The sequence below is a fragment of the Panthera leo genome, chromosome C2 (genome assembly GCF_018350215.1).
Source record: "Panthera leo isolate Ple1 chromosome C2, P.leo_Ple1_pat1.1, whole genome shotgun sequence".
NCBI classification, from domain to species: domain Eukaryota; kingdom Metazoa; phylum Chordata; class Mammalia; order Carnivora; family Felidae; genus Panthera; species Panthera leo.
In genome coordinates this window covers 148264015-148285773 of record NC_056687.1, presented here as the reverse complement: position 1 = coordinate 148285773, position 21759 = coordinate 148264015, and the positions used below count along the sequence as shown (strand labels likewise).

At 41.1% G+C, this 21759-nt stretch overlaps 1 protein-coding gene across 16 annotated transcripts in view; it reads left to right on the top strand.

The window, feature by feature from the left end:
- NKTR (natural killer cell triggering receptor) overlaps positions 1–21153 on the top strand; it is a 63128-nt gene extending 41975 nt beyond the window's left edge. For 8 of the 16 annotated variants that reach the window (XM_042903521.1, XM_042903520.1, XM_042903525.1 and 5 more), the window contains 9 exons: positions 199–421; positions 1117–1272; positions 7149–7236; positions 7696–7841; positions 9402–12284; positions 15088–15183; positions 15931–15987; positions 16507–16611; positions 18347–21153. In XM_042903521.1, the coding sequence (XP_042759455.1) occupies positions 199–421; positions 1117–1272; positions 7149–7236; positions 7696–7841; positions 9402–12284; positions 15088–15183; positions 15931–15987; positions 16507–16611; positions 18347–18434 (3842 nt within the window). In that variant the 3' untranslated portion in view covers positions 18435–21153. Of the gene's footprint in view, positions 1–198; positions 426–1116; positions 1273–2894; positions 2965–7148; positions 7237–7695; positions 7842–9401; positions 12285–15087; positions 15184–15930; positions 15988–16506; positions 16612–18346 lie in introns of those variants that run through there. The other 8 variants (XM_042903531.1, XM_042903522.1, XM_042903524.1 and 5 more) reach the window with 7 other exon arrangements.
- The last annotated feature ends 606 nt before the right edge of the window (positions 21154–21759 follow it).

Genomic DNA, 21759 nt, shown 5'->3' with positions numbered 1-21759 from the left:
AATATAGACTTCATAAGGGCAAGGGCTTTGTTACCTTACCATCTCACCAGCAAATTGTGTTATCAGCATGAAAAAATGTTTACTTAAATTTTGTCTTTAGTTTGCTGTTTATAAAGCATGTTTTATGATACTATTTTTTACTCTGAAAGGTAGACACTAAGATCTAGTACTAATATTTTTGTTAATATTTCTTAAAAGTTTTTGAGAAAAAAAGGAAGAAACCAACTCATTCAGAAGACTCGGGTTCCTCTTCCAATTCCTCTTCCTCTTCAGAATCTTCTTCAGAAAGTGAAATTGAACATGAGAGAAGCAGAAGGAGGAAACATAAGAGGAGGCCAAAAGTTAAGCATTCTAAAAAGAGACGAAAGGAAGCAAGCAGTTCCGAAGAGCCAAGGAATAAACATATAATGAGCCCAAAAGGGTAAGTGTGAAATGCCAGGGTAATCTTAACCTAACACAAAGACACTCTGGAATGGGGAAAGTATATGCAATTCTGTAAACTTCATTTTATTACCTATTGTTGAAAAAGGATAGCATTTTTTTTAACTTTAATTTGAAATCTGACAAATCTAAGTGTAGCACAGACATTTCATATTAAAGATTTATGTGTTTGCAGGTGAAAAAAATCCCTGAAACTCTTAAAAGAACAAAGGATCATTCGACAGTTTCATACCATAATTTTAGTACTGTGGCTTTTTCACTGTGTTAATGTTTTATATGTTCTTTGTGAAAATTGTACACACCTTTTGAGATTTGTGAGATATTAATAGTTTTGCTGTTTCATAATTAAAAAAATTTTTTTAAAGTTTATTATTTATTTTGAGAGAGAGAGAAATAGCGCACGTGCATGCGTGAACAGGGGAGGGGCAGATAGAGGAAGGGAGAGAGAATCTCAAGCAGGTTCCTTGCTGTCAGCACAGCCCAACGTGGGGCTCAGTCTCACAAACCGTGAGATCATGACCTGAACCAAAATCAAGAGTCAGATGCTTAACCAGCTGAGCCACCCCGGCACCCCGCTATTGTTTTATTATTAATTGTTATATATCATTATTTAATATTCTTGTGAAATGCAGACATTGCATATTTTAATTGGTGACTTGATTTGTTCTCTCTAAGTTACTCTGAGAGGAGTGATACCAATGAAAAAAGGTCAGTTGATTCAAATGCTAAAAGGGAAAAGCCTGTGGTCCGACCAGAAGAGATTCCCCCGGTTCCAGAGAACCGATTTTTACTGAGAAGAGATATGCCTCTTGTCACAGTGGAACCTGAACCGTAAGTAGGGTGATTAACCTCTTTGTTTTCCTTTCTGTGAATGGTAATTCCATCAGGTCACGGCACTTCCACACTTATTTGTTGAGCATGACCCATAGGCAAAGATCTTTGAAGAATACTGTGGGAGATGCCAGGCTAATGAATGACATGTACCGTGCCTTTCGGAATTCACATTCTACTAATAGGGAAAGGGGGTTGGTCAAGTGGGTCAGGGGAGAAGTTCTTACGGGAGGTCTGGAAAGATTTCATTACTAATTTTTTTTCCTTGACTTTTCATTAGAGGTGAGATTTGGTTATCAGAAGAGAGGGTTAGTTGAACTCTTTGGATCCACTTGAGTGATGAAACGTGTTCCAATTTGAATAGTGTAAAATTAATTGCATTGATTAGGGATATAATTTAGTATCATAAATATGTGACTTTTGCTAACTTGCTAACAGAGCAACAGTGCTTTTGCTAACAGAGAGTGATAACTTCTCTGCATTGGAAAAGGTAATGTGTAGTTTTAGATTTGGTATAATAGTATATTTTGTGTATTAACTCAAGTTTAGAATTATTAAAAGAAATATTGTTTGAACAGAAATGTCATAATGTGGCTGGTGTAATTGATAAGTGCCCGATGAAGAGTTACATTGAAGGTTAAGAGGTTATGCACGTGTTCCTGTTCACAGTCAGGTCTCCACATAAGGTTATCGTTTAATTCATTAAATATTTTTAAAGCCTAGTATTGTCTTATTTTAGAAAGCTATTATAAGATGGGATTTATCTTTGAATTAATAGCTGGTGTTTTCATTTTTAAAAACTGGCTGTTAATAAATTTTAGTGGGATTCTTCTTAAAATATAAGATACCAAGTTCATTGATGGAATCTATTTGACTTTCAGAAAGTAGGAAACTTGAAAGGTTAGCTTCTCTGTCATATGGCAGGTATTAGCAAATTATGGTCCATGGACCAAATTTGGCCTGTTGCCTATTTTTGTACAGCCCATGAGCTAAAAAAAAATGGTTTTCTTGTGTTTAAATGTTTGTAGGAAAAATAAAAAGAGTAATATTTTGTGACATGTGAAAATTATATGAAACTCAAATTTCAATGTCCATAAATAAAATTTTACTGGAACACGGCCACATCCATTTGTTCATGATAAGAGAATAAGCAAGGGCTGTTTCTGTGCTACAACAGCAGACTTGAGTGGCTGTAGCAGAGTTTGTATGTGGTGTTCTCTTGCCTTACACTGCTACGTGGTGCACTGCCCATCACAGTGATGCTGGTAGAACTCTCCAGTATTTCAAGTGCTACCCATATAACCCATCTATGTGAAAAGATATTTTTTAAAGATGAAATATGTACAGTCTCATTACAGATCAGCATTAGCACTATATTGATAGGGAACACTGTGAACCCCAATTAACGTGAAATGTTCTCTCTCCTCCTTAAAAGGGCTCCATTCCTTTCGTTAGTAGATCTTTATTACAAAGAAATGATACTCAGTTATATTTCCAAATTTCATTGATAAAATATTAGTTAAAATTTGTTTTCTTTCTTGTTATGTAAGTATCTACATATTAGCCTTAATTTTCTTCTTGGCCTACAAATCCTAAAATACTTACTCTTGGATTCTTTTCAGAAAAAGTTTGCTGACCCCTGTTATCTGGTGTTGTTAAAGCAGTGATTGCATTTGTGACTGATTACCGCTGGTAATTTTGTTTGGTCGTCACTCTTCTTTAGTCACATAACATCTTTGGAAGTTATTTTGTGCAGAATTATTTTAAATCATAATTGACTGCTAGTTGTGTTGTATTAAGATAGCCCATTGACCTATTTTATTAGGATCCTTAAGATTTTGATCAGTCGTTTGGGCGTTATAATTAAGTGTGCTTCAAGAACTCATCATAGGCAAGGATAAGAAGCAAGGGCTGTCAGCCATATGAACTTGCCACCTTACTGATTGACCAGCAGTCAGGTGAAGGGAGGGTAGCAGAATTGGATCAGTACCAAAAGGTTCCTAGGTAAATGTTAATTCTTGCTGAACACCGGTAGGCAAGTTCACTGCTTTTTCTTCACAAGGAAAATGGGGTTAATGGTTGCCTACCAAGATACCTACTTCTCTCATTGTGAGAATTAAGTCATGTCATGAACATGAAATGGCTGAATAAACTGTTGTATACTTTGTAGTTGACTTTTTTTTTTTTACAGTATCATTTTATGTTTATCTGGACCCTTAGAAAACCCTGTATATTGGTTTTAAGAGTCAAGTTGCATTTCTTTCTGTGACTTTGGGCAAGACTTTGAACCTCTTAAAATTCTCTCTTTAAAATGAAGATGTGAATAGTGCCTACCTCATAGTGCTGTTAAGAGAAGTCTAAATGAGCCAATGCCTTTAAAGTGCTTATTAACAACCAGCAATGAACAATCTGAAAAGGAAATTAAGAAAGCAGTTGCATTTAAAACAACATCTAAAAGAATAAAAGAGGTGGGGGGGGCGCCTGGGTCACTCTGTTGGTTAAGTGTCCAACTTCAGCTCGGGTCACGATCTTGCTGTTCCCAAGTTCAAGCCCTGCATCGGGCTCTGTGCCAACAACTCAGAGCCTGGAGCCTGCTTCAGATTCTGTGTCTCTGTCTCTCTCTTCACCTTCCCCACTCATCCTCACTCTCTCTCTCTCTCTCTCTCTCTCTCTCTCAAAAATAAACATTAAAAAAATTAAAAGAATAAAATGGGAGTAAATTCAATTAAAAGGGTAAAGGACTTGTACAATGAAAATCACAAAATATTTAGAACTAAATAAATGGAAGGACATTGCACGTTCATGGGTTGGAAGACTTAATATTGTTAAATGTCAGTACTAGTCAAAGCAAGTTTTGGATTCAGTGCAATCCCTATCAAATTTCAGCAGCCTTTTTGCAGAAATGGAAAAGTCCATATCCAGAATCTTGGAATCACAGGGGGCCCTGAATGGCCAAAACAATCTTGAAAAAGAAGGTCAGAGATGGAACACTTCTACTTTTTTTTTAATGTTTATTTAATTTTGAGAGAGAGACAGAGCAGGAGTGGGGGAGGGGCAGAAAGAGAGGGAGATACAGAATCCGAAGCAGGCTCCAGGCTCTGAGCTATCAGCACAGAGTCTGATGCAGGGTGCAAACCCGTGAACTATGAGATCATGACCTGAGCCGAAGTCAGCCACTTAACCAACTGAGCCACCCATGCACCCTGTAGCACTTATACTTTCTGATTTCAAAACTTAACACAAAGCTATAGGTATCAAAATAGAGTGGTACTGGCATAAAGATTAATATATAGACTAATGGGATCGACTTGAGATTCCAGAAATAAATTCACACCAGTATATGTGGACAGTTGATTTCAGACAAGGGTGCAGATTCCATTCAGTGGAGAAAGAAGTCTGTCTCTTCAATAAATGGTGCTGGGACAACTGGACTTCCACATGCAACAGAATGAGGTTGGACCCCTACCTCACATTATATGCAAGAATTAAAATGAGTCCATGACCTAAATATAAGAGCTAAAACCATAAAACTCTTAAAAAACATAGGAGTAAATTGTTATGACCTTGGGTTTGACAATGAATTCTTATATTTGACACCAAAAACATGGACAACAGTAACACAAAAAGACAACTCAGTTAAAAAAATTTCTTTTTAAATGTTTATTTATTTTTGAGAGAGACAGAGATAGAATGCAAGTGGGTTAGGGGCAGAGAGAGAAGGAAACACAATCCGAAGCAAGCTCCAGGCTCTGAGCTGTCAGCACAGAGCCCGACGCGGGGCTTGAACTCACGAGCTGCGAGATCATGACCTGAGCTGAAGTCGGACACTTAACCGACTGAGCCACCCGGGTACCCCAAGACAACTCAGTTTAAAAAATAGGCACAGCACTTGAATAGACATTTCATACAAGTGGCCAGTAAGTGCATGAAAAATGCTTAACATCATTAGTCATTAGGGAAATACAAATCAAACTCACAATGAGATACTACTCGCTTACTAGGATGGCTGTAATTTAAAACTAAAACCAAAAAAACTAGTGTCAGCAACGATATGGAGAAATTGAAATCCTTATACATTGGTGGCAGGAGTCTAAAATGATGCAGACATTGTGGAACACAGTTTGGTTGTTTCTCAAAAAATTAAACCGAGATTTACCATGTAACCGAACAATTCTATTGCTACAATTTCAAAAGAATTGAAAATCAAGAACCAAACAATACTTGTATGCCAGTGTTCATTGCAACATATTCACAGTAGCAAAAAGGAGGACAACTGATCCCAAGTTACCAACAGATGAATGGATAAACAAAATGTGGTGTGTACATGCGGTGGAATGTTATTTGGCCATAAATTGGAGGTTACCAGAGGCTGAGGGAGTTGGGGGGACTGGGGAGGTATTCCTTAATGGGTAGAGTTTGGGTTTGAGTTTTGGAAAGGTAGTAGTGATGGATGTACAACATTGTGAATGTAATTAATACACTGAACTGCGAACTTAAAATGTCCAATTTTATGTTACATATAATTTACCAATAAAAATGTTAAAAATGTTGATTAACATAATGTCTGACACATAGTACTCAATAAAAGCTAGCCATTATGTTAATAACAGATAAAAAACAAACTTACGGTGGGGGCACCTTGGTGGCTCAGTCAGTTAAGCTGACTCTTGGTTTCAGCTCAGGTCATGATATCATGGTTCATGGGATTGTGCCCCTGCATTGGGTTCTGTGCTAACAGCACAGAGTGTGCTTGGGATTCTCCCTCTCCCTCTCCCTCTCCCTCTCCCTCTCCCCCTCCCCCTCCCCCTCCCTTCCCCTCCCCCCCACCTCTCTCTCAAAATAAACAAACAAACTTGAGGTATGAAGACTTCTCATGCATGGAGGATGATAGCTGCCCCCAAAACTATACTTTTAGCATTACCATAAGGTGGCAGCATTGAAGGAGGGGTAGCTTATCTCAGAGTCGGGAAGACAAATGAATTATTAAACATTTGAAATAGGGGCACTGGTTGGCTCAGCCAGTTCAGTGTCCAGCTCTTGCTTTCGGCTCAGGTCATAATCTTGCAGTTCGTGAGATTGAGCCCTGCATTGGGCTCTGTGCTGACAGTGTGGAGCCTGGTTGGGATTCTCTTTCTCTGCTCCTCCCCTGCTCATGCACGTGCTCCATCTCTCTCTCTCTAAATAATTAAATAAACTCCATATATACATATACATATATATATATATATATGTACGTATATGTATATATATATATGTATGTATGTATGTATGTAAATAAAAAACACAACTTAAGCATAAGAACCAGGAATATCTTAGGATTCCCTCAGAACATCACTGTTTTTGACAAGAGACATAAAAAGGGATTTTGTTTAAAAGAAGTACTGTGCTGGGGCGCCTGGGTGGCTCAGTCGGTTAAGCGTCCGACTTCAGCTCAGGTCACGATCTCGTGGTCCGTGAGTTCGAGCCCCGCGTCAGGCTCTGGGCTGATGGCTCAGAGCCTGGAGCCTGCTTCTGATTCTGTGTCTCCCTCTCTGTCTGCCCCTCCCCCGCTCATGCTGTGTCTCTCTCTGTCTCAAAAATAAATAAATGTTAAAAAAAAAATTTTTTTTTTTTTAAATAAAAGAAGTACTGTGCTTAAAAAGGTATATAGTATGGTATGTTTCTACTCAATTGGATTACTTTTTTTTTGTTTTTCTTTTTAAATTTTGGCATTTGAAGAGTTTGCTTAGAAAAATTATCTAGGGAGTGCTTCATTTTACAGAGGTGTTGGATCTAAATGAAATGATTTTGTTTTGTAGGAGCATAAATTCTGCATTTAAATATTGAGAAATCCACCTAGCATTTGCTTATTTTTAATTTTCAGTTTTCTTTTCCAGGAAGATTCCTGATGTTCCACCCATTGTAAGTGATCAGAAACCATCTGTATCAAAATCTGGACGGAAGATTAAAGGAAGGGGTACAATTGTATGTTTATTAAGACTTCTTTTTTCAAACTACTTATCTAAGCAGTATGTTTTTGCCTATAGGCAAAACCCCAGCCTTAATTTTAGGTATAATCCAACATCTGTTCAAGGAACTAGCTGTATTCTCCATAGGTATGGGAACGTACTGCTGTTAGATGAAAATTTATTGCTATGTTTTTAAGTATGAAATGGCCTGAGAAGCAATAAGTGATTATGTTGAGAAATCTTAGTATGTTGAGTAATCTAGGCTAATGAAGGTAACTGTTAGGATTTCAAAGAAAAAATCCCATTTCTTTTAGTCTCTTACGTTTGACATAACTTCATACCATCCTTTTGGTACTTTAATCATTATAGCCTTTGAATGGCATCTGAGTTTGGGTCATACTCCTAACTCTGTCCTATAGCAGACTGTAATTAAGAGGTATTTTAAAAATAGTTATTCCTATCTTTGTTTTTAAAGCGCTATCACACACCTCCAAGATCAAGATCATGTTCTGAATCAGACGATGATGATAGCAGTGAAACTCCTCCTCACTGGAAAGAGGAAATGCAGAGATTAAGAGCATACAGACCACCTAGTGGAGAAAAATGGAGTAAAGGAGACAAGTAAGAGCCTTGAGTATAAGCACAATTCTGTGTCTGCTATATTTTAAGTGTTAAGGGGAGAGAGACTTACTTCTGGACTTTTCATTAAAGACTTACATTGAAAGTTAGACTGTGACCAAAGAGAATACATTTGGAAATACTTGGCAGAAAGAGAGCTATTAACTAGGAGGGCTGATTGGCTTCAGGGTGCTTTTAAATCAAGATTCTGTTTTCCCTCATAAAACTATAAAACTACCGAATCTCTCAGAGATTTCCTGTACAATTTTAAAAATAATCAGCACCTAAAAATTATATAGCAGGTTCTTTCCTAGTCAGGTCACTGGCTCTTAGTCACTGATGATTGAATAGATAGAAAATCTGTACCTTTCGTGTTGGTTAACTTCTGACCCCAGGGACTGTTGCTGCTTCAACAGTGTACCTGTCTCTTACCCTTAGTAACACCCCACAGTGGAATATCTGTTGTAGAAATGGGCCTGGCTCCAGAATAGCTAGTGAAAAACATACCAGTAGGACCCTTTATAATCGTTCCCGGTAGAAGTCTCTTTTCCTCTTTGAGTGCCCAGTAGTATGGTTACAAGTTGGAAGAGGGAATAAAAGGTGCACATCTGCTGTGTGAGAGTGATTTAGACACAGTGGTATGGAGGCCTCTGAGTTGTGGGCCCTGACGTGACAGGTTGCCGTTAAGATTGTAAAACTTGCATCTGTTTTTATGTGCTTTTTCCTCCATTTCTGTACTAATTTAACCAAAACCTTAAGAGAGAGTCTTGATTACCTCTGTGAAGCTGAAATAAAACAGAAGCCATGCTAGCTTCTCCAGACGCTTCTCTTTAAAGTTCAGGCAGCTCTCCTCTGTCTGCAGGGAATCGACAGAATTGTTTGGGAACTTAATTGGACTCTCTCTCAAAACTTGCTCCCAGAAGCAGAGGGTCATGAACAGATCCTGGGCGGGAACTCGGGATGTGACCGGCGCTCCTGTGATGAATTGCTTTGGTTTCGTTTGACTCTCAAAATCATTTTTCTGTCAAATTTGAAATCCTTTGCTTAATTGAAACAGAAACAAAAAACTAAACTAAGTCCTTCTGTAAGTAACTCTGTTAGTAGTTGTTAGTGCGTGTCTCTGAAATCACGAAGCCTATCCCTCTGATTTATCCTTCCTACGTGTACTCAAAGTGTGGATAGAGTCAGTACTATGTTGTTCACTGGGCTTTTGTCAATACATTTGTATTGACAGCAAACGTGTTTTAAACTTAAAATATAGGGGCGCCTGGGTGGCTCAGTCGGTTAAGCCTCCGACTTCAGCTCAGGTCACGATCTCATGGTCCGTGAGTTCGAGCCCCGCGTCGGGCTCTGGGCTGATGGCTCAGAGCCTGGAGCCTGCTTCCGATTCTGTGTCTCCCTCTCTCTCTGACCCTCCCCCGTTCATGCTCTGTCTCTCTCTGTCTCAAAAATAAATAAACGTTAAAAAAAATTTAAAAAAAAAAAAAAAAAAAAAAAAAATAAACTTAAAATATAGAAACATGCTTGTAAATAACTGCATGCATGTTGGGTCATTTTCTACAGATTAAGTGACCCCTGTTCAAGCCGATGGGATGAGAGAAGCTTGTCCCAGAGATCCAGATCATGGTCCTATAATGGATATTATTCAGACCTTAGTACGGCAAGACACTCCGATGGTCACCATAAAAAACGCAGAAAAGAGAAAAAGGTGAAGCATAAAAAGAAAGCGAAAAAGCAGAAACACTGCAGAAGACACAAGCAGACTAAGAAGAGAAGGATTATTGTACCATCTGACATAGAATCCTCAAAATCTTCCACCCGACGAATGAAATCCTCTTGTGATAGAGAAAGGAGATCTCGTTCTTCCTCGTTATCGTCTCATCACTCATCAAAGAGGGACTGGTCTAAATCTGATAAGGATGACCAGAGCTCTTCAACCCATTCCAGCAGGGACTCCTACAGATCTAAATCTCACTCACAGTCTTATTCTAGAGGAAGCTCAAGATCAAGGACTCCATCAAAATCTTCATCACATTCTCGAAGTAGATCAAAGTCCAGATCTAGTTCCAAGTCAGGGCACCAAAGGACAGCATCAAAATCACCAAAAAGAACAGCCTCTCAGTTAAGTGAAAACAAACCGGTTAAAACAGAACCTTTAAGAACAACAGTGCCACAAAATGAAAATGTCATAGTACAAGCGGTGGTGGCAGAAAATATTCCTGTAATACCACTGAGTGACAGTCCCCCTCCTTCAAGGTGGAAGCCTGGACAGAAGCCCTGGAAGCCCTCTTATGAGCGAATTCAGGAAATGAAAGCTAAAACAACCCACTTGCTGCCCATCCAAAGCACTTACAGTTTAGCAAATATTAAAGAGACTGGAAGTTCATCATCCTACCACAAAAGAGAAAAAAATTCAGAAAGTGATCGGAGTGCTTATTCAAAATACAGTGACAGAAGTTCAGAAAGCTCACCAAGGTCAAGGAGCAGATCTTCTAGGAGTAGATCTTATTCCAGATCATACACAAGGTCACGAAGTCTAGCTAGTTCACGTTCGAGGTCTAGGTCTCCCTCATCTAGATCTCATTCACGAAATAAATACAGTGATCATTCACAGTGTAGTAGATCATCGTCGTACTCTTCTGTTAGCAGTGATGATAGAAGACGAGCCAAGAGAAAATACAGATCCAGCGGGAAGAAAAATAACACTTCTCGTAAAAGGCACAGCAGCAGTTCCGAAAAGACGCTTCGCCATAAATATATGAAAAGCAGGGACAAGTCTTGTCAGAGAAAGTATAGCGAAAGCAGGTCATCTTTAGATTATTCTTCAGACAGTGAACAGTCAAGTGTTCAAGTTACACAGTCAGCCCAGGAGAAAGAGAAGCAAGTCCAAAAGGAAATGAATAATAAGCAAGAGAGAAACAGAGATGAAGAGAAATCCAAGCCCGAACAAGAATGCCCTCGTTCAAAAAAAAGAGCCTTGAAAGAGAATCTTTCTGATCACCTTAGAAATGGCAGTAAGCACAAAAGAAAGAATTATGCGGGAAGTAAATGGGACTCAGAATCAAACTCCGAACGAGATGGAACTAAAAACAGTAAAAATATTTCCCGGCCATCTTCTGATAAGGAGGAAGGTGAAGCCACATCAGATTCTGAGTCAGAGTTTGGTGAAATTCACATCAAAGCCAAATCCACAACAAAGTCTTCAGCAAGTACTTCACTGCCTGATGGTAATGGTGCTTGGAAGTCAAGTAAACAGCGGTCTTCAACCTCTGATTCTGAGGGGTCCTATTCCAATTCAGAAAACGCTAGAAGAAAGGCACGGAAGCACAAACACGGGTCAAAGGAAAATCTTAAAAGGGAACAGACCAAAAAAGCAAAAGAGAAATTGAAAGGGAAAAAAGACAAAAAGCACAAGGCTCCAAAACGAAAACAAGCATTTCATTGGCAGCCTCCACTAGAATTTGGTGAGGAGGAGGAAGAGGAGATTAGCGAAAAGCAAGTTACTCAGGAGGCAAAAGAGAAAAAACAAGTTTCTGAAAACAGTGAAACCTTGAAAGAAAGTATTGTGCAAACTGAGAAGTCCTGTGAAGAGGGCAACCTTTCAGGTAAATGTAATACAGTAATGATTCCATCAGATATCGACCAGCCTACTAAAGATGATAGTAAACTCAGCATTTCTCCTAGAGCTTTAAATACTGATGAAAATGTAGCTGCTTCTCCCTCAAACGTTCAGCATATTGCAGAAATTGTCTCAAGTGGAGTGGAAGATGTGCTTCAGACAGATGACAACATGGAGATTTGCACTCCTGATAGGAGTTCCCCAGCAAAGGAGGCATCCCCTCTAGGAAACTCAAGGCTCGACACCCCAGATATAAACATTGTTTTAAAGCAGGATGTGCACACGGAGCGTCCTGAGGGAGAGGAGCTAAAGCAGGAAAGCAGCACGTCTGAAAGCAAAACAATGGGGGACATGGGCAAACAGGACGGCGGCCCCACTGGCATTGCCGGTGCTGCAGAAAGCACTGTGAAGAGAGAGGTGGCTGAGAAGAGCCAGATCGGTCTCTTAGATAATAAATGGAAGCCCCTGCAAGGTGTGGGGAATGTGGCCGCCCCGGCTGCTACTACATCCAGCACTGTGGAAGTGAAGGCATTGACTGCTGCACCTGAGATGAAGCCACAAGGCTTGAGGATAGAAATCAAAAGCAAAAATAAAGTCCGGCCTGGGTCTCTCTTTGATGAAGTAAGAAAGACAGCACGCTTAAACCGGAGGCCAAGAAATCAGGAGAGTTCAAGTGATGAGCAGACACCTAGTCGGGATGGGGATAGCCAGTCCAGGAGTCCAAGCAGATCTCGAAGTAAATCTGAAACCAAATCAAGACACAGAACAAGGTCTGTCTCCTACAGTCACTCAAGAAGTCGATCACGAAGTTCCACATCGTCTTATCGGTGAGCCCTGTATTTATTCTCTTTCCTTTTTCCCTCCCAAGGAGAGTCTGTTATTTTTAGCTTGGAAGAACATCAGAATTAGGGACAAGATTACTATTTCCAAATGTCTGGAAGGGAATGAGGGGAAGTCTTGTGCTGTGTGACCCAGAGAGCAGATCGGGAGCATAGGAAGTGGAGATTTTAGGGGAAGAAATTTGGGCTCAGTGTCAAAAACTATTAGCTTTTCAGGGCGCCTGGGTGGCTCAGTTCGTTAAGCGTCCGACTCTTGCTTTCAGTTCAGGTCACGATCTCACGGTTTATGAGTTTGAGCCCCACATCGGGCTCTGTGCTGACAGTGCGGACCCTGCTTGGGATTCTCTCTCTCCCTCTCTCTGCCCCTCCCCCACTCACGCTGTCTCTGTCTCTCTCAAAATAAATAAACTTAAAAAAAAAACTATTAGCTTAATCAACTAAAGCTCTTTGGCAACAGAGATGAGTTGCCGTGGTAGATGGCAAGTCTCTCTCTTTCAAGGTGTGTGTTGTTCTCCCACCTCTCTGTGATGCCGTAGAAGGGAATCCTGAACATATAGAACTGTGTAGGATTTAGAGATCATTAACTCTCCATTTTACACAAGTGGAAGGTGAGGGCCAGAGAAGCAAAGTTACCCGCCCAAGACCTGCATCTAGTTGATCTTTATTCAAGGATTGGGGGAGGGGCATGGCAAGACCGATCATCTTTAGATTTATGTATTTTGGTTCAGGTTGCCTGTAACTTTGGTCAGCATAGACAGTGCAGAGAATGAGAATTTTTACAAACTAAAAAATTAGTGATGGTGGCATCAAGTTAGTAATTTGTATTCCTTTTTAAATTATCTTTATAAATAGTTCACGGTTTTACCTCACTGTCTCTTAGTTACTCCTATCCATTAATATATTATTGTGCTTGGTCTTCATCACTTGAACTTAAAACATAAGAATCTTCGAGAACTTTTTTCCCCTTTCTAGTTGTTTATCTTCCCTTTCCCACCCAGATTTCTTTAAAAATAGGAACCAGTACGTGCTGTCTGTAGTAACAGTGCCCCATTTACTCTTTAGTTGCTTGCAGGCTGCCTTCTGTGCCGTCCCTCCCTGCTTCTCCCTAACGGGCTATTTTCAGGTACTTCGCATGAGTGCCAGGGCATGTTTTCAGTCCTTTCCGTTCTTCTGGCACCTGCCGGTGGTCCTCCTCTTCCCTCTCAGACCGTTCCATGCTTGTGTTGTGGGCTCTTCTTCCTCCTGCCCTGACTCGCAGCAGGCCTGGAGAGCTGGTGAATCCTGGCCTGTTCTCTCTAGGTTCATAGGCCAGGTACGGTCAGCTATGGAGCTACTTTGGCTCCCTATCTGCTCAACGTCTGCCTTCTCATTCACACTCCAGCAGTTCTGAGCTCTTGTTGATGCTGGCCACTCACTTAGCTTCTTACTGCTGCCTTTGGAGTGGCTGGCCTTTCATCTTCGAAACGAAGACAGGCTTAGAAAGCCTAAGGAATTTGCTTTAGGTTATGCAGCTGATAGACTGGACAGCCTCCCTGTTTTGGTTACTCGCCTGGCCCTGACTCCCCTAACCACACTGTGACTTCACTGAAGTCGGGAACTACTTCCTACTCATCTTTTAGTCACCTCACAGAGTCTGCTCTATACTTGTTGAGTAATTGAAAAAAAAATGGTTGAATAAATGACGGGAGTCTTACTAGAAGACAGTGTGTTCCATTTTCTTATAGATAAACTGGAAGCACATCATGTCTTCCAAAACATAAGTACATAGTGAATAAAATAAAACCTATGAGGGGGTGCCTGGATGGTTCAGTCGGTTAAGCGTCCAACTGTGGCTCAGGTCATCGTCTCGTGGTTTGTGATTTCGAGCCCCACATCGGGCTCTCCACTGTCAGTGCAGAGCCTGCTTAGGATCCTCTGTCTCCCTCTCTCTGCCCCTCCCCTGCTCATGCTCTCTCTCTCTCAAAAATAAACATTAAAAAAAAAAAAAAAAAACTATGAAAATGTTACATAGCAGCCTAGACATAGGGGTATTGTTCTGTCCTAAATGACAGGTATAAAGTTGGGGGAGAAGGGTGGGGAGCCAAGTGAATGCGGGCTGGGGGGGGGGGGGGCAGAATTGTGCTACTTAATAAGTTCCTTGTTGTATTAAATAGATACAAAAAAATAAAATGATTAGGTATAAATAAATAATTTAAAATGTCATCTAGTTTAAAAAATAGAGCTTTGACATACCTGATATATCCCTATCCTCCTTTCTTCTAAAGTTGAACATTATTCTAAACTTTTGTTATAGTTTTGTTGTTTTTCTTCAGTTTTGCCAGAGATGTTTCTATTTGTATACAGTGTTGTTTTTGTAGGTTTTCAAAAAGATCTTTATACATACATACGTCATGTGTTCTATTTATGCATTTTTCACTTAACATTAAGTTCCAGGAGATGTCTCTGTTGATGTATGTAGCTGTAGTTCAGTCATTTTCCTACATTAGAATATTCTGCTGTATATCTGTGCATTAATTTTTTCCCCCATTCTGTCATTAATGGAGAGTTGGATTATTTCTTCTTCCGATATTACAGATAGGGTTCCAGTGAACACACCTTTGGCAGCCTGTTCTGGTTTATTCCATTCTGTTCAATTTAAACACTGTTCATAAGCTACCACTGGCACACCCACAATGAAGAGTTCCATGAAAGACTTTTCCTTTTGTTGTGTTTTCCCCTTCCCACTGTACTAGTAAGGCCTTGAACAGCAAGGTGAGTTCATATAATTGTGCCTTTTCACTCTTAATTGCAGATCAAGAAGCTACTCTAGAAGTCGGAGCAGAGGGTGGTACAGCAGAGGCCGCTCAAGAAGCCGGAGCAGCTCCTACCGCAGTTACAAAAGCCACAGGTGAGCTCTCGAACCCCGCCCTCCCGTGTGGTCTCCATCCTGTCTGCTCTTCAGGGCGTGCGCAGGCAGAGTGGGGGAGCTGTTGAGAAGAATCCTGTCACTGTTGAATACTAGACAGGCCTGTTGGCTCGTCCAGTTGTTTCTAAGAACTGTCAGATTCTCACTGGCTCTTCTCAGGATGTGATCTTATCAGAGTGAGGAAAGAGAAGCGGTAAAAATATTTAAAAGAGGCCCTGCCCGCCAGCTCCCCCTCCCTCCACCTCCAGTACATCTTCCTTAACCTTAGTTCACCTCTGCAGTCACCTCTTTCTTGACTCGGACTAGGGATCGGGATAGGAGGACTGATTTGTTAACAGGGGCCACAAGATGAAGCGTGTCGGGGGTGACCCCGGGTCTCTATTTCTTCCACGTTCTTGAAACCCTCTTGCCTCTCAGGCATTTTCCAGTGCTGCAGCTTCATTTTACTTACAGACGTCTGACCTGTGCAGACCCTTCCCTCCCCACCCAGTTCGAACCTCCCCAGAGACTTTCGTTATGTGCATCTCATAGAAGAATTGAATAAGACATGAGCTTTCTAATGATAACCAACCTGGCTTTTAAAAAATACAACATACTTTTGATATACAAATGAAATACAGCTACTGGATTTCATTGTGTTTTTTCCTTGGTGGGCAAAGAAACGTCTAGATTTTTTATATAGCCTGTCCTGACCCACAAGATGATGGTCCCTCATGTGATTAATATTAGGACATCCAGCAGGAGCAGATCCAGGAGCAGCTCGTACGACCCCCACAGTCGGTCCAGGTACGGAAGGGGTGGGGAACCATTTGTGGGGGCGGGATTGAAAAGCCTTGTTTTATAAAACCCTTCACTTCCTTTTCAAAAGTGCTGTATTCTGTTGAAAAGTGTAGATACTGTATTTGTCTCATGTAATCCTACCCTATCTACGTGAGGTCTTTTTGACAGCTTTTATCTGTTGGCCCATGGTACTCTAGTGTCAAAAGTGACCATTGATGACCAGTTGTAATGGCAGGTGTTTATCGGATATAATTGCCTAATAAGATCCACCACCTTCATTCAAACTTAACTCAGTGTCAACTTCGTGATATTTTTCAATGCAGAAAATAAATGAACATTTTTCTTTTTACTATGGTAAGTCTGACTGGGGCAATTGTTCAGTGTTTCCAGTACTTGCTGTGCAGCTGTGTCCTCGCAATGTCGTCTAGGCCCTTGTTTTCGAGAACACTGATCAGGTCATAAAAAGAAATGGAAGCATATAAGTATCTGAGTGGGAAAATTGAGTGTGTGTTGTTGCTGTTGAAGCAGGTCCTACACTTACGATAGCTACTATAGCAGGAGTCGGAGTCGAAGTAGGAGCCAGAGGAGTGACAGTTACCACCGAGGCAGAAGTTACAGCAGGCGGTCCAGGTGGGTCCCCCTCCTTTAGGGCACTGCACGGTACTGTGGGCACTTGGTGCATGAGGTGACAGACAGCTAATAGAAGAGAAAGCGTAATCTTGGGAGGACAGAAGTATTTTTCTCTTCTCGAATTTCAGCAGTCCACAGGCAGCTACTAAATAAAAGTGGCCGTTGTGTTAAGGGTTGCCGGGTCAGGTTTGCTGGGTATTGTTACATGTGTGAATCCAAAATGGATCTTGTAATACTTACGTATCTTTGAATAGTTTGCAAGGAGTAAAGAGAGAAGGTCACCTAAACCATGGGCCATTCTTTTAAATAGGGCTAGTTGCTAAAAATAGCAAAACAGATTTGTTAATTTTTTTTAATCAAAAAATGTATACTAAAATGTCATCATTTGCTTCAACAGCAGAGTTGAGGTTTATACCATCAATTTTTAGTAAAAACATTTTTATATATTACAGATATTTACACATATTACATTTTATGTAACATATTTTGCCTGGTACTGTAAGAGTCTTTGTGTTGACTTTTTATGGTGTCCCTTTCCTAGTTGCTTTTTTGGTCTTAACCCTTCTCCCATTCATTGCAACTACTGTCAGTGATCCTTGTTGAATATCGGTATAATCTAAACACCTCCCTTGTTTGACACTCTTGAAGGACTCCCTGCTGCCAGAAGGGCAGGTCTAGGCTCTTTAGCATTGCATGTAAGGCCTCCCTACCTACCAGCTCCAGCTGGGGCTTTTCTGTCTTCCCTCCTTTAATGTGCTAGAACCTTTCCTTCTGCCTGGAGATACACACGCCTCTTGAAATGGCCAATTCCCACCTACCTACCCCACAGGCCTCAGCTGCAACCCACTGCCCCAGGAGGCCCGCCCTGACTGTTCACCCTGAGTTACGCCACCCCCACCTCCCTGCCGTGTGCCCTATTTGTCTTGTCCACTATTCTGTACTGTCCTTGAGCCCCAGGAAACTATACTTGGTCTACTGTGTATGTCCTAGCATTTGGCAAAGTGACTGGCTCCCTGAATTTTTTTCAAAATAACTGAATGGTGACAATTGCCAGGTCCTCTTGACTTAGTTTCCCAGAGGTCCTATCTGCATGCACCTGCCCTACCTTCCTCCCACATCCCTCATGGGGTCCCCATTTTTTTTTTTTTTTTTTGGCTTCCCCTTTTTTTTTTTTTTTTTTTTTTTAATTTTTTTGGAGTGAGGGGTAAGTGAGGGAGGGAGGGGCAGAAGGAGAGGGAGAGAATCTTAAGCTGCCCCATGCAGAGCTCCATCTCACGACCATGAGATCATGACCTGAGCTGAAATCAAGAGTTGGATGCTTAACCGACTGAGCCTTCCCAGGCGCCCCTTGGTTTCCATATTTTTAATGAAACTATTTGTGTACCTTTTTTATCCCTTGCTTCCTCGGTCTCATTAAATATTGATGTTCAGTTTGGGTAACATGGAAAATTATTCTGCTCATTTGCATGAGTGGATTTCAAGTAATTTCCCAAGATGCGATGTTTCTTTATCTTAACGTTGATATTACTATTCTGTCATTTAAAACGTCTTTGAAAAGTCTACACTGTTGCCACAGTCAAGACCCCACTCATCCACCCACTGTGCTCTGCCACATCAGTATTGCTTTCAAGCCACTCATATAAAAAAAAAAAAAAAAAAAAAAAAAAAAAAGGCTTCAAGAGGAATTCAAAGGGTTGAAGTTAAAAGGTGTCTGTATATTTCTTTTGTTATACAGGAGTTGTAGATCTTATGGCTCTGACAGTGAAAGTGACCGAAGTTACTCTCATCACCGGAGCCCCAGTGAAAGCAGCACATATAGTTGAAAATGTCCCCCCCCCCTTTTTTTTATACAAATTATATCTTATTTGTAAATATCTGGTAACTTAAAAGTTGGAGAAACTTAATGGCAGTCTGTTGTTCTATTTCAATATTAGAGATAAGTTTCAAAAATAGGCACTTAATTGTTATCGTTCATTTACATGTACACAGAATTTAAAATACAGATATGTCTCCTAAAAATATTTTTATGCCACATTTTACAGTAGCCAACTATGGAAATGAATTTCATTTTCTTGAATCAAGAAATCATGAAATTTAAGTATCATTTGCAATATTATTTTAGACAGATGATTTCTTTCCATCTCATGTATTCCTTAGAATACAGATTCTTTTTGCCCGTTTTTCAGGTTTTAGCATATATGCTGCCAAGCATAGAACTGTGAAGAACTGTTAAAGGTGGCCAAATATTTATGTACCAATCACACAGTCTCATACATACGTGCTCTTAAGAACAAACCACCCAGAATTGATACTTGATGGTAGCCAGGAATATAAGGCAGTGGCTCTGGAGTTCTTCATTCTTTCCTTACTTCTTGGTTGTCTCAGAGGATCGGGAAAAGTGGTCATCATACAGCCCACTCCGGCTGGCAGGTGAGGTTCAGAAGAATAAATCGGCCTTAACTGTGTACCTGCACTGTCCCTAAGGACCTAATGTTTTATGTGCTTTTTAATGAACACTATCACGAGTTTAGATTGTAGAAACAATTCTATTCCAGTTCATGTTTTGGTGCTCGGTACCTTTTGGTGCCTCTTTACGTGTACTTTACGTTAGAATCTCCTAGAAGAGAGATTATTATTATTATTATTTTAATTCACTGGCGCCAAACGTTCCTTCTGAGCTGTATTCACTTTAAATATTTGGAGGGCTTCTCTCCAGCTCAGGTGTGGCCTGGGGTCCTCCGGAGCAGGCAGGACTGACCCAGAAGGTTGTGTGGCCGCTCAGGGCTGCTGCACGTAACTGACATGTGTGCCTCGGGAAGAGTCGATTGAAGAGTGGACTTCAAAGTACCACCAAAACCTCACTGCCACCATCCTGGAGACACTTGGCAGAGCTTTTAAGTCTTTCAAGTAAGAGAGAGAGATACCACAACAGCAGCTGAACTGTTCTAAGCACCAGCATGTTTTTCCTCTTTCTGCCGTGACCCGCTCTGACTCGGTGAAGCCTCGCACGACACGAGGAAGTCCGGGACATCACACAGGGGAAGAGGGTGTGCACGACAGCACAGATGACACATTTTCGGTTTGGGGTGGTTCCTCCAAAAAGGATTTGACCTGTAAAAACTGGTGTGATTTTTTTTTTTTTTTTTTTTTTAAATCTTTTGAGTTTTTCCCCCAAGTGTACTTAATCACCTTAGTGCCAGTTTAATCAGTTACACAGAAGAAAATCCTACTGGATGTCGGGTGTGGAACTCTGCACCAACCCAACCCAGGCCTTGGCTAGGGGTACCTGGGAAGTGGGAAAGAGCCCTCAGTTGGAGGGATTTGACAGCCTCGGATGGGTGGAGGGGAGACCTTGGATATATTAAAATGGTCATCCGTAAAAGGTTCATAAACAGGGTTAAGTGGTCAGCTGTTTGCCAGGTTGATAGAGTACGTTAGAAAACAGGACCCAAGTCAAATAAACGGACTTCTTAGTAAACACAAAACCATGTGTGATTCATGTGAAGGGTTTTCAAAAGTTGCCTGTAATATTCAGTGGGGGAAAAAAAACGCATTCAGAAGCCCAACAAACTGCCAAATCTAATTAGGTTAAGAAAAGTTACCCTTGGACGATGTATTTGTTTTCTGCTGCTGTGTAACAAAGTACCCCAAACTTAGCAGCAGAAGACAACGCCTATTTCTTAGCTCACAGTTCTGTAGCTTGTGAGTCTGGCACAGTGTGGCTAGATTCTCTGCTCAGGGTCTCACAAGGCTGAAACCAAGGGTCAGCAGGGCAGCATTCCTTTATGGAGGCTGTGGGGAAGAATCTGCTTCCAAGTTCATTCAGTTCCTTGCTGGCTGTCATCTGAAGGCTTCTGCCTCAGCTCCTGAAGGCTGCTCTCATTCCTTCTCGCGTGCTCCCGTCCATCTTCAAATTCTCAATGGCCTATGTTCTCACGCCTCCCATCCCTCTGCCTTCTTCCTCTGTTTTAAGGTTCATGTGATTAGATCAAGCCCACTGATCAAGTCTCCCTATTTTAAGGTCAGTTCTGCCATAGAACATAACATAATCACAGGAGTGACTGCACAGGCGCGGGTTCCTGGGATTTGGGCATGGAGTGGGGGGGGCGCAGGCCATTCAGAATCCCACCTACCACAGACGATCACTGCCCATTGCGCTGGAGTTTCATCCCAACAAGGTGGGCCCTGGAAGCCTCATTTGTTTCTTCCATGGACAAGAACAGCCCTCAGCCGTAGCATTCAACTGTGTGTTTACTGAATGAACTACAGAAACAGCTTTTCTGCCTAGAGGGGATTGTTCTGTATTTTAAGTTATTTTTTAATAAAATTTAATTATGTTGTGTATTGTGCTTCTTAATAGAAAATGCATTATTGGACTGTTTTTGTAATGTCGTTTACTGCAAATGAAACATGATATAGCTGGTATTGTTCAAAAACTGTAGAGAATACTTTTGTACATATTGGCAATGTCTAATTTGTATACACTTCATTTAAATGTTCCTAAAACTTGAAAAGGGGGACCTTGTAGAAATTAAAATATATACTTAGTCTAAATCTGTGCCTGTGTCATCTCTCTTTACTCGTCCAGACTTCCAGTAATCTTTCCGAAATGGAAAAGAAAATGTTGAGTCTCTTTGCTGAGCCAGGCGGCAAAGAGACTTCGTCTCTGCTGCCCGTTTCCATCTGGCGGCTGAGTATCGGCGGGGCATGAGGTGGGGCCGGAGAGGCACTGCAGGCAGAGATGTTCACCTGCCCAGATGGTGCACCTGCTCGGTGATGGTGCTTTATGTACCAAGCACACGGGATGGTGCTTGGTCTCTCTTGCCCTGCAGACTCCAGGTTTCCTCCAGCTCCGTTGTTGTCATTCAGCCGAGGTGACCTGCATACAGAGGTCTTTGCTGAGGAAGGAATATGTCCCATCTTCTCTGGGAGTTGCTGCCTTGGGGACAGAACATTTACCTACTAAACCACCCACAGCCTCCACACTTCCCTCTCTGCCAGTTCACTAGGCACAGAGCACTGGCTCTTAGAGAAAACATTCATGGTGATATTTTTAGTGTCCACATGAGAATTTGCAGGGCAAGTACAATTAACTTTTTTCTCCTCGGGACTCCGAGGAATTTGTATTTTCTTAGTGAATACCTCATA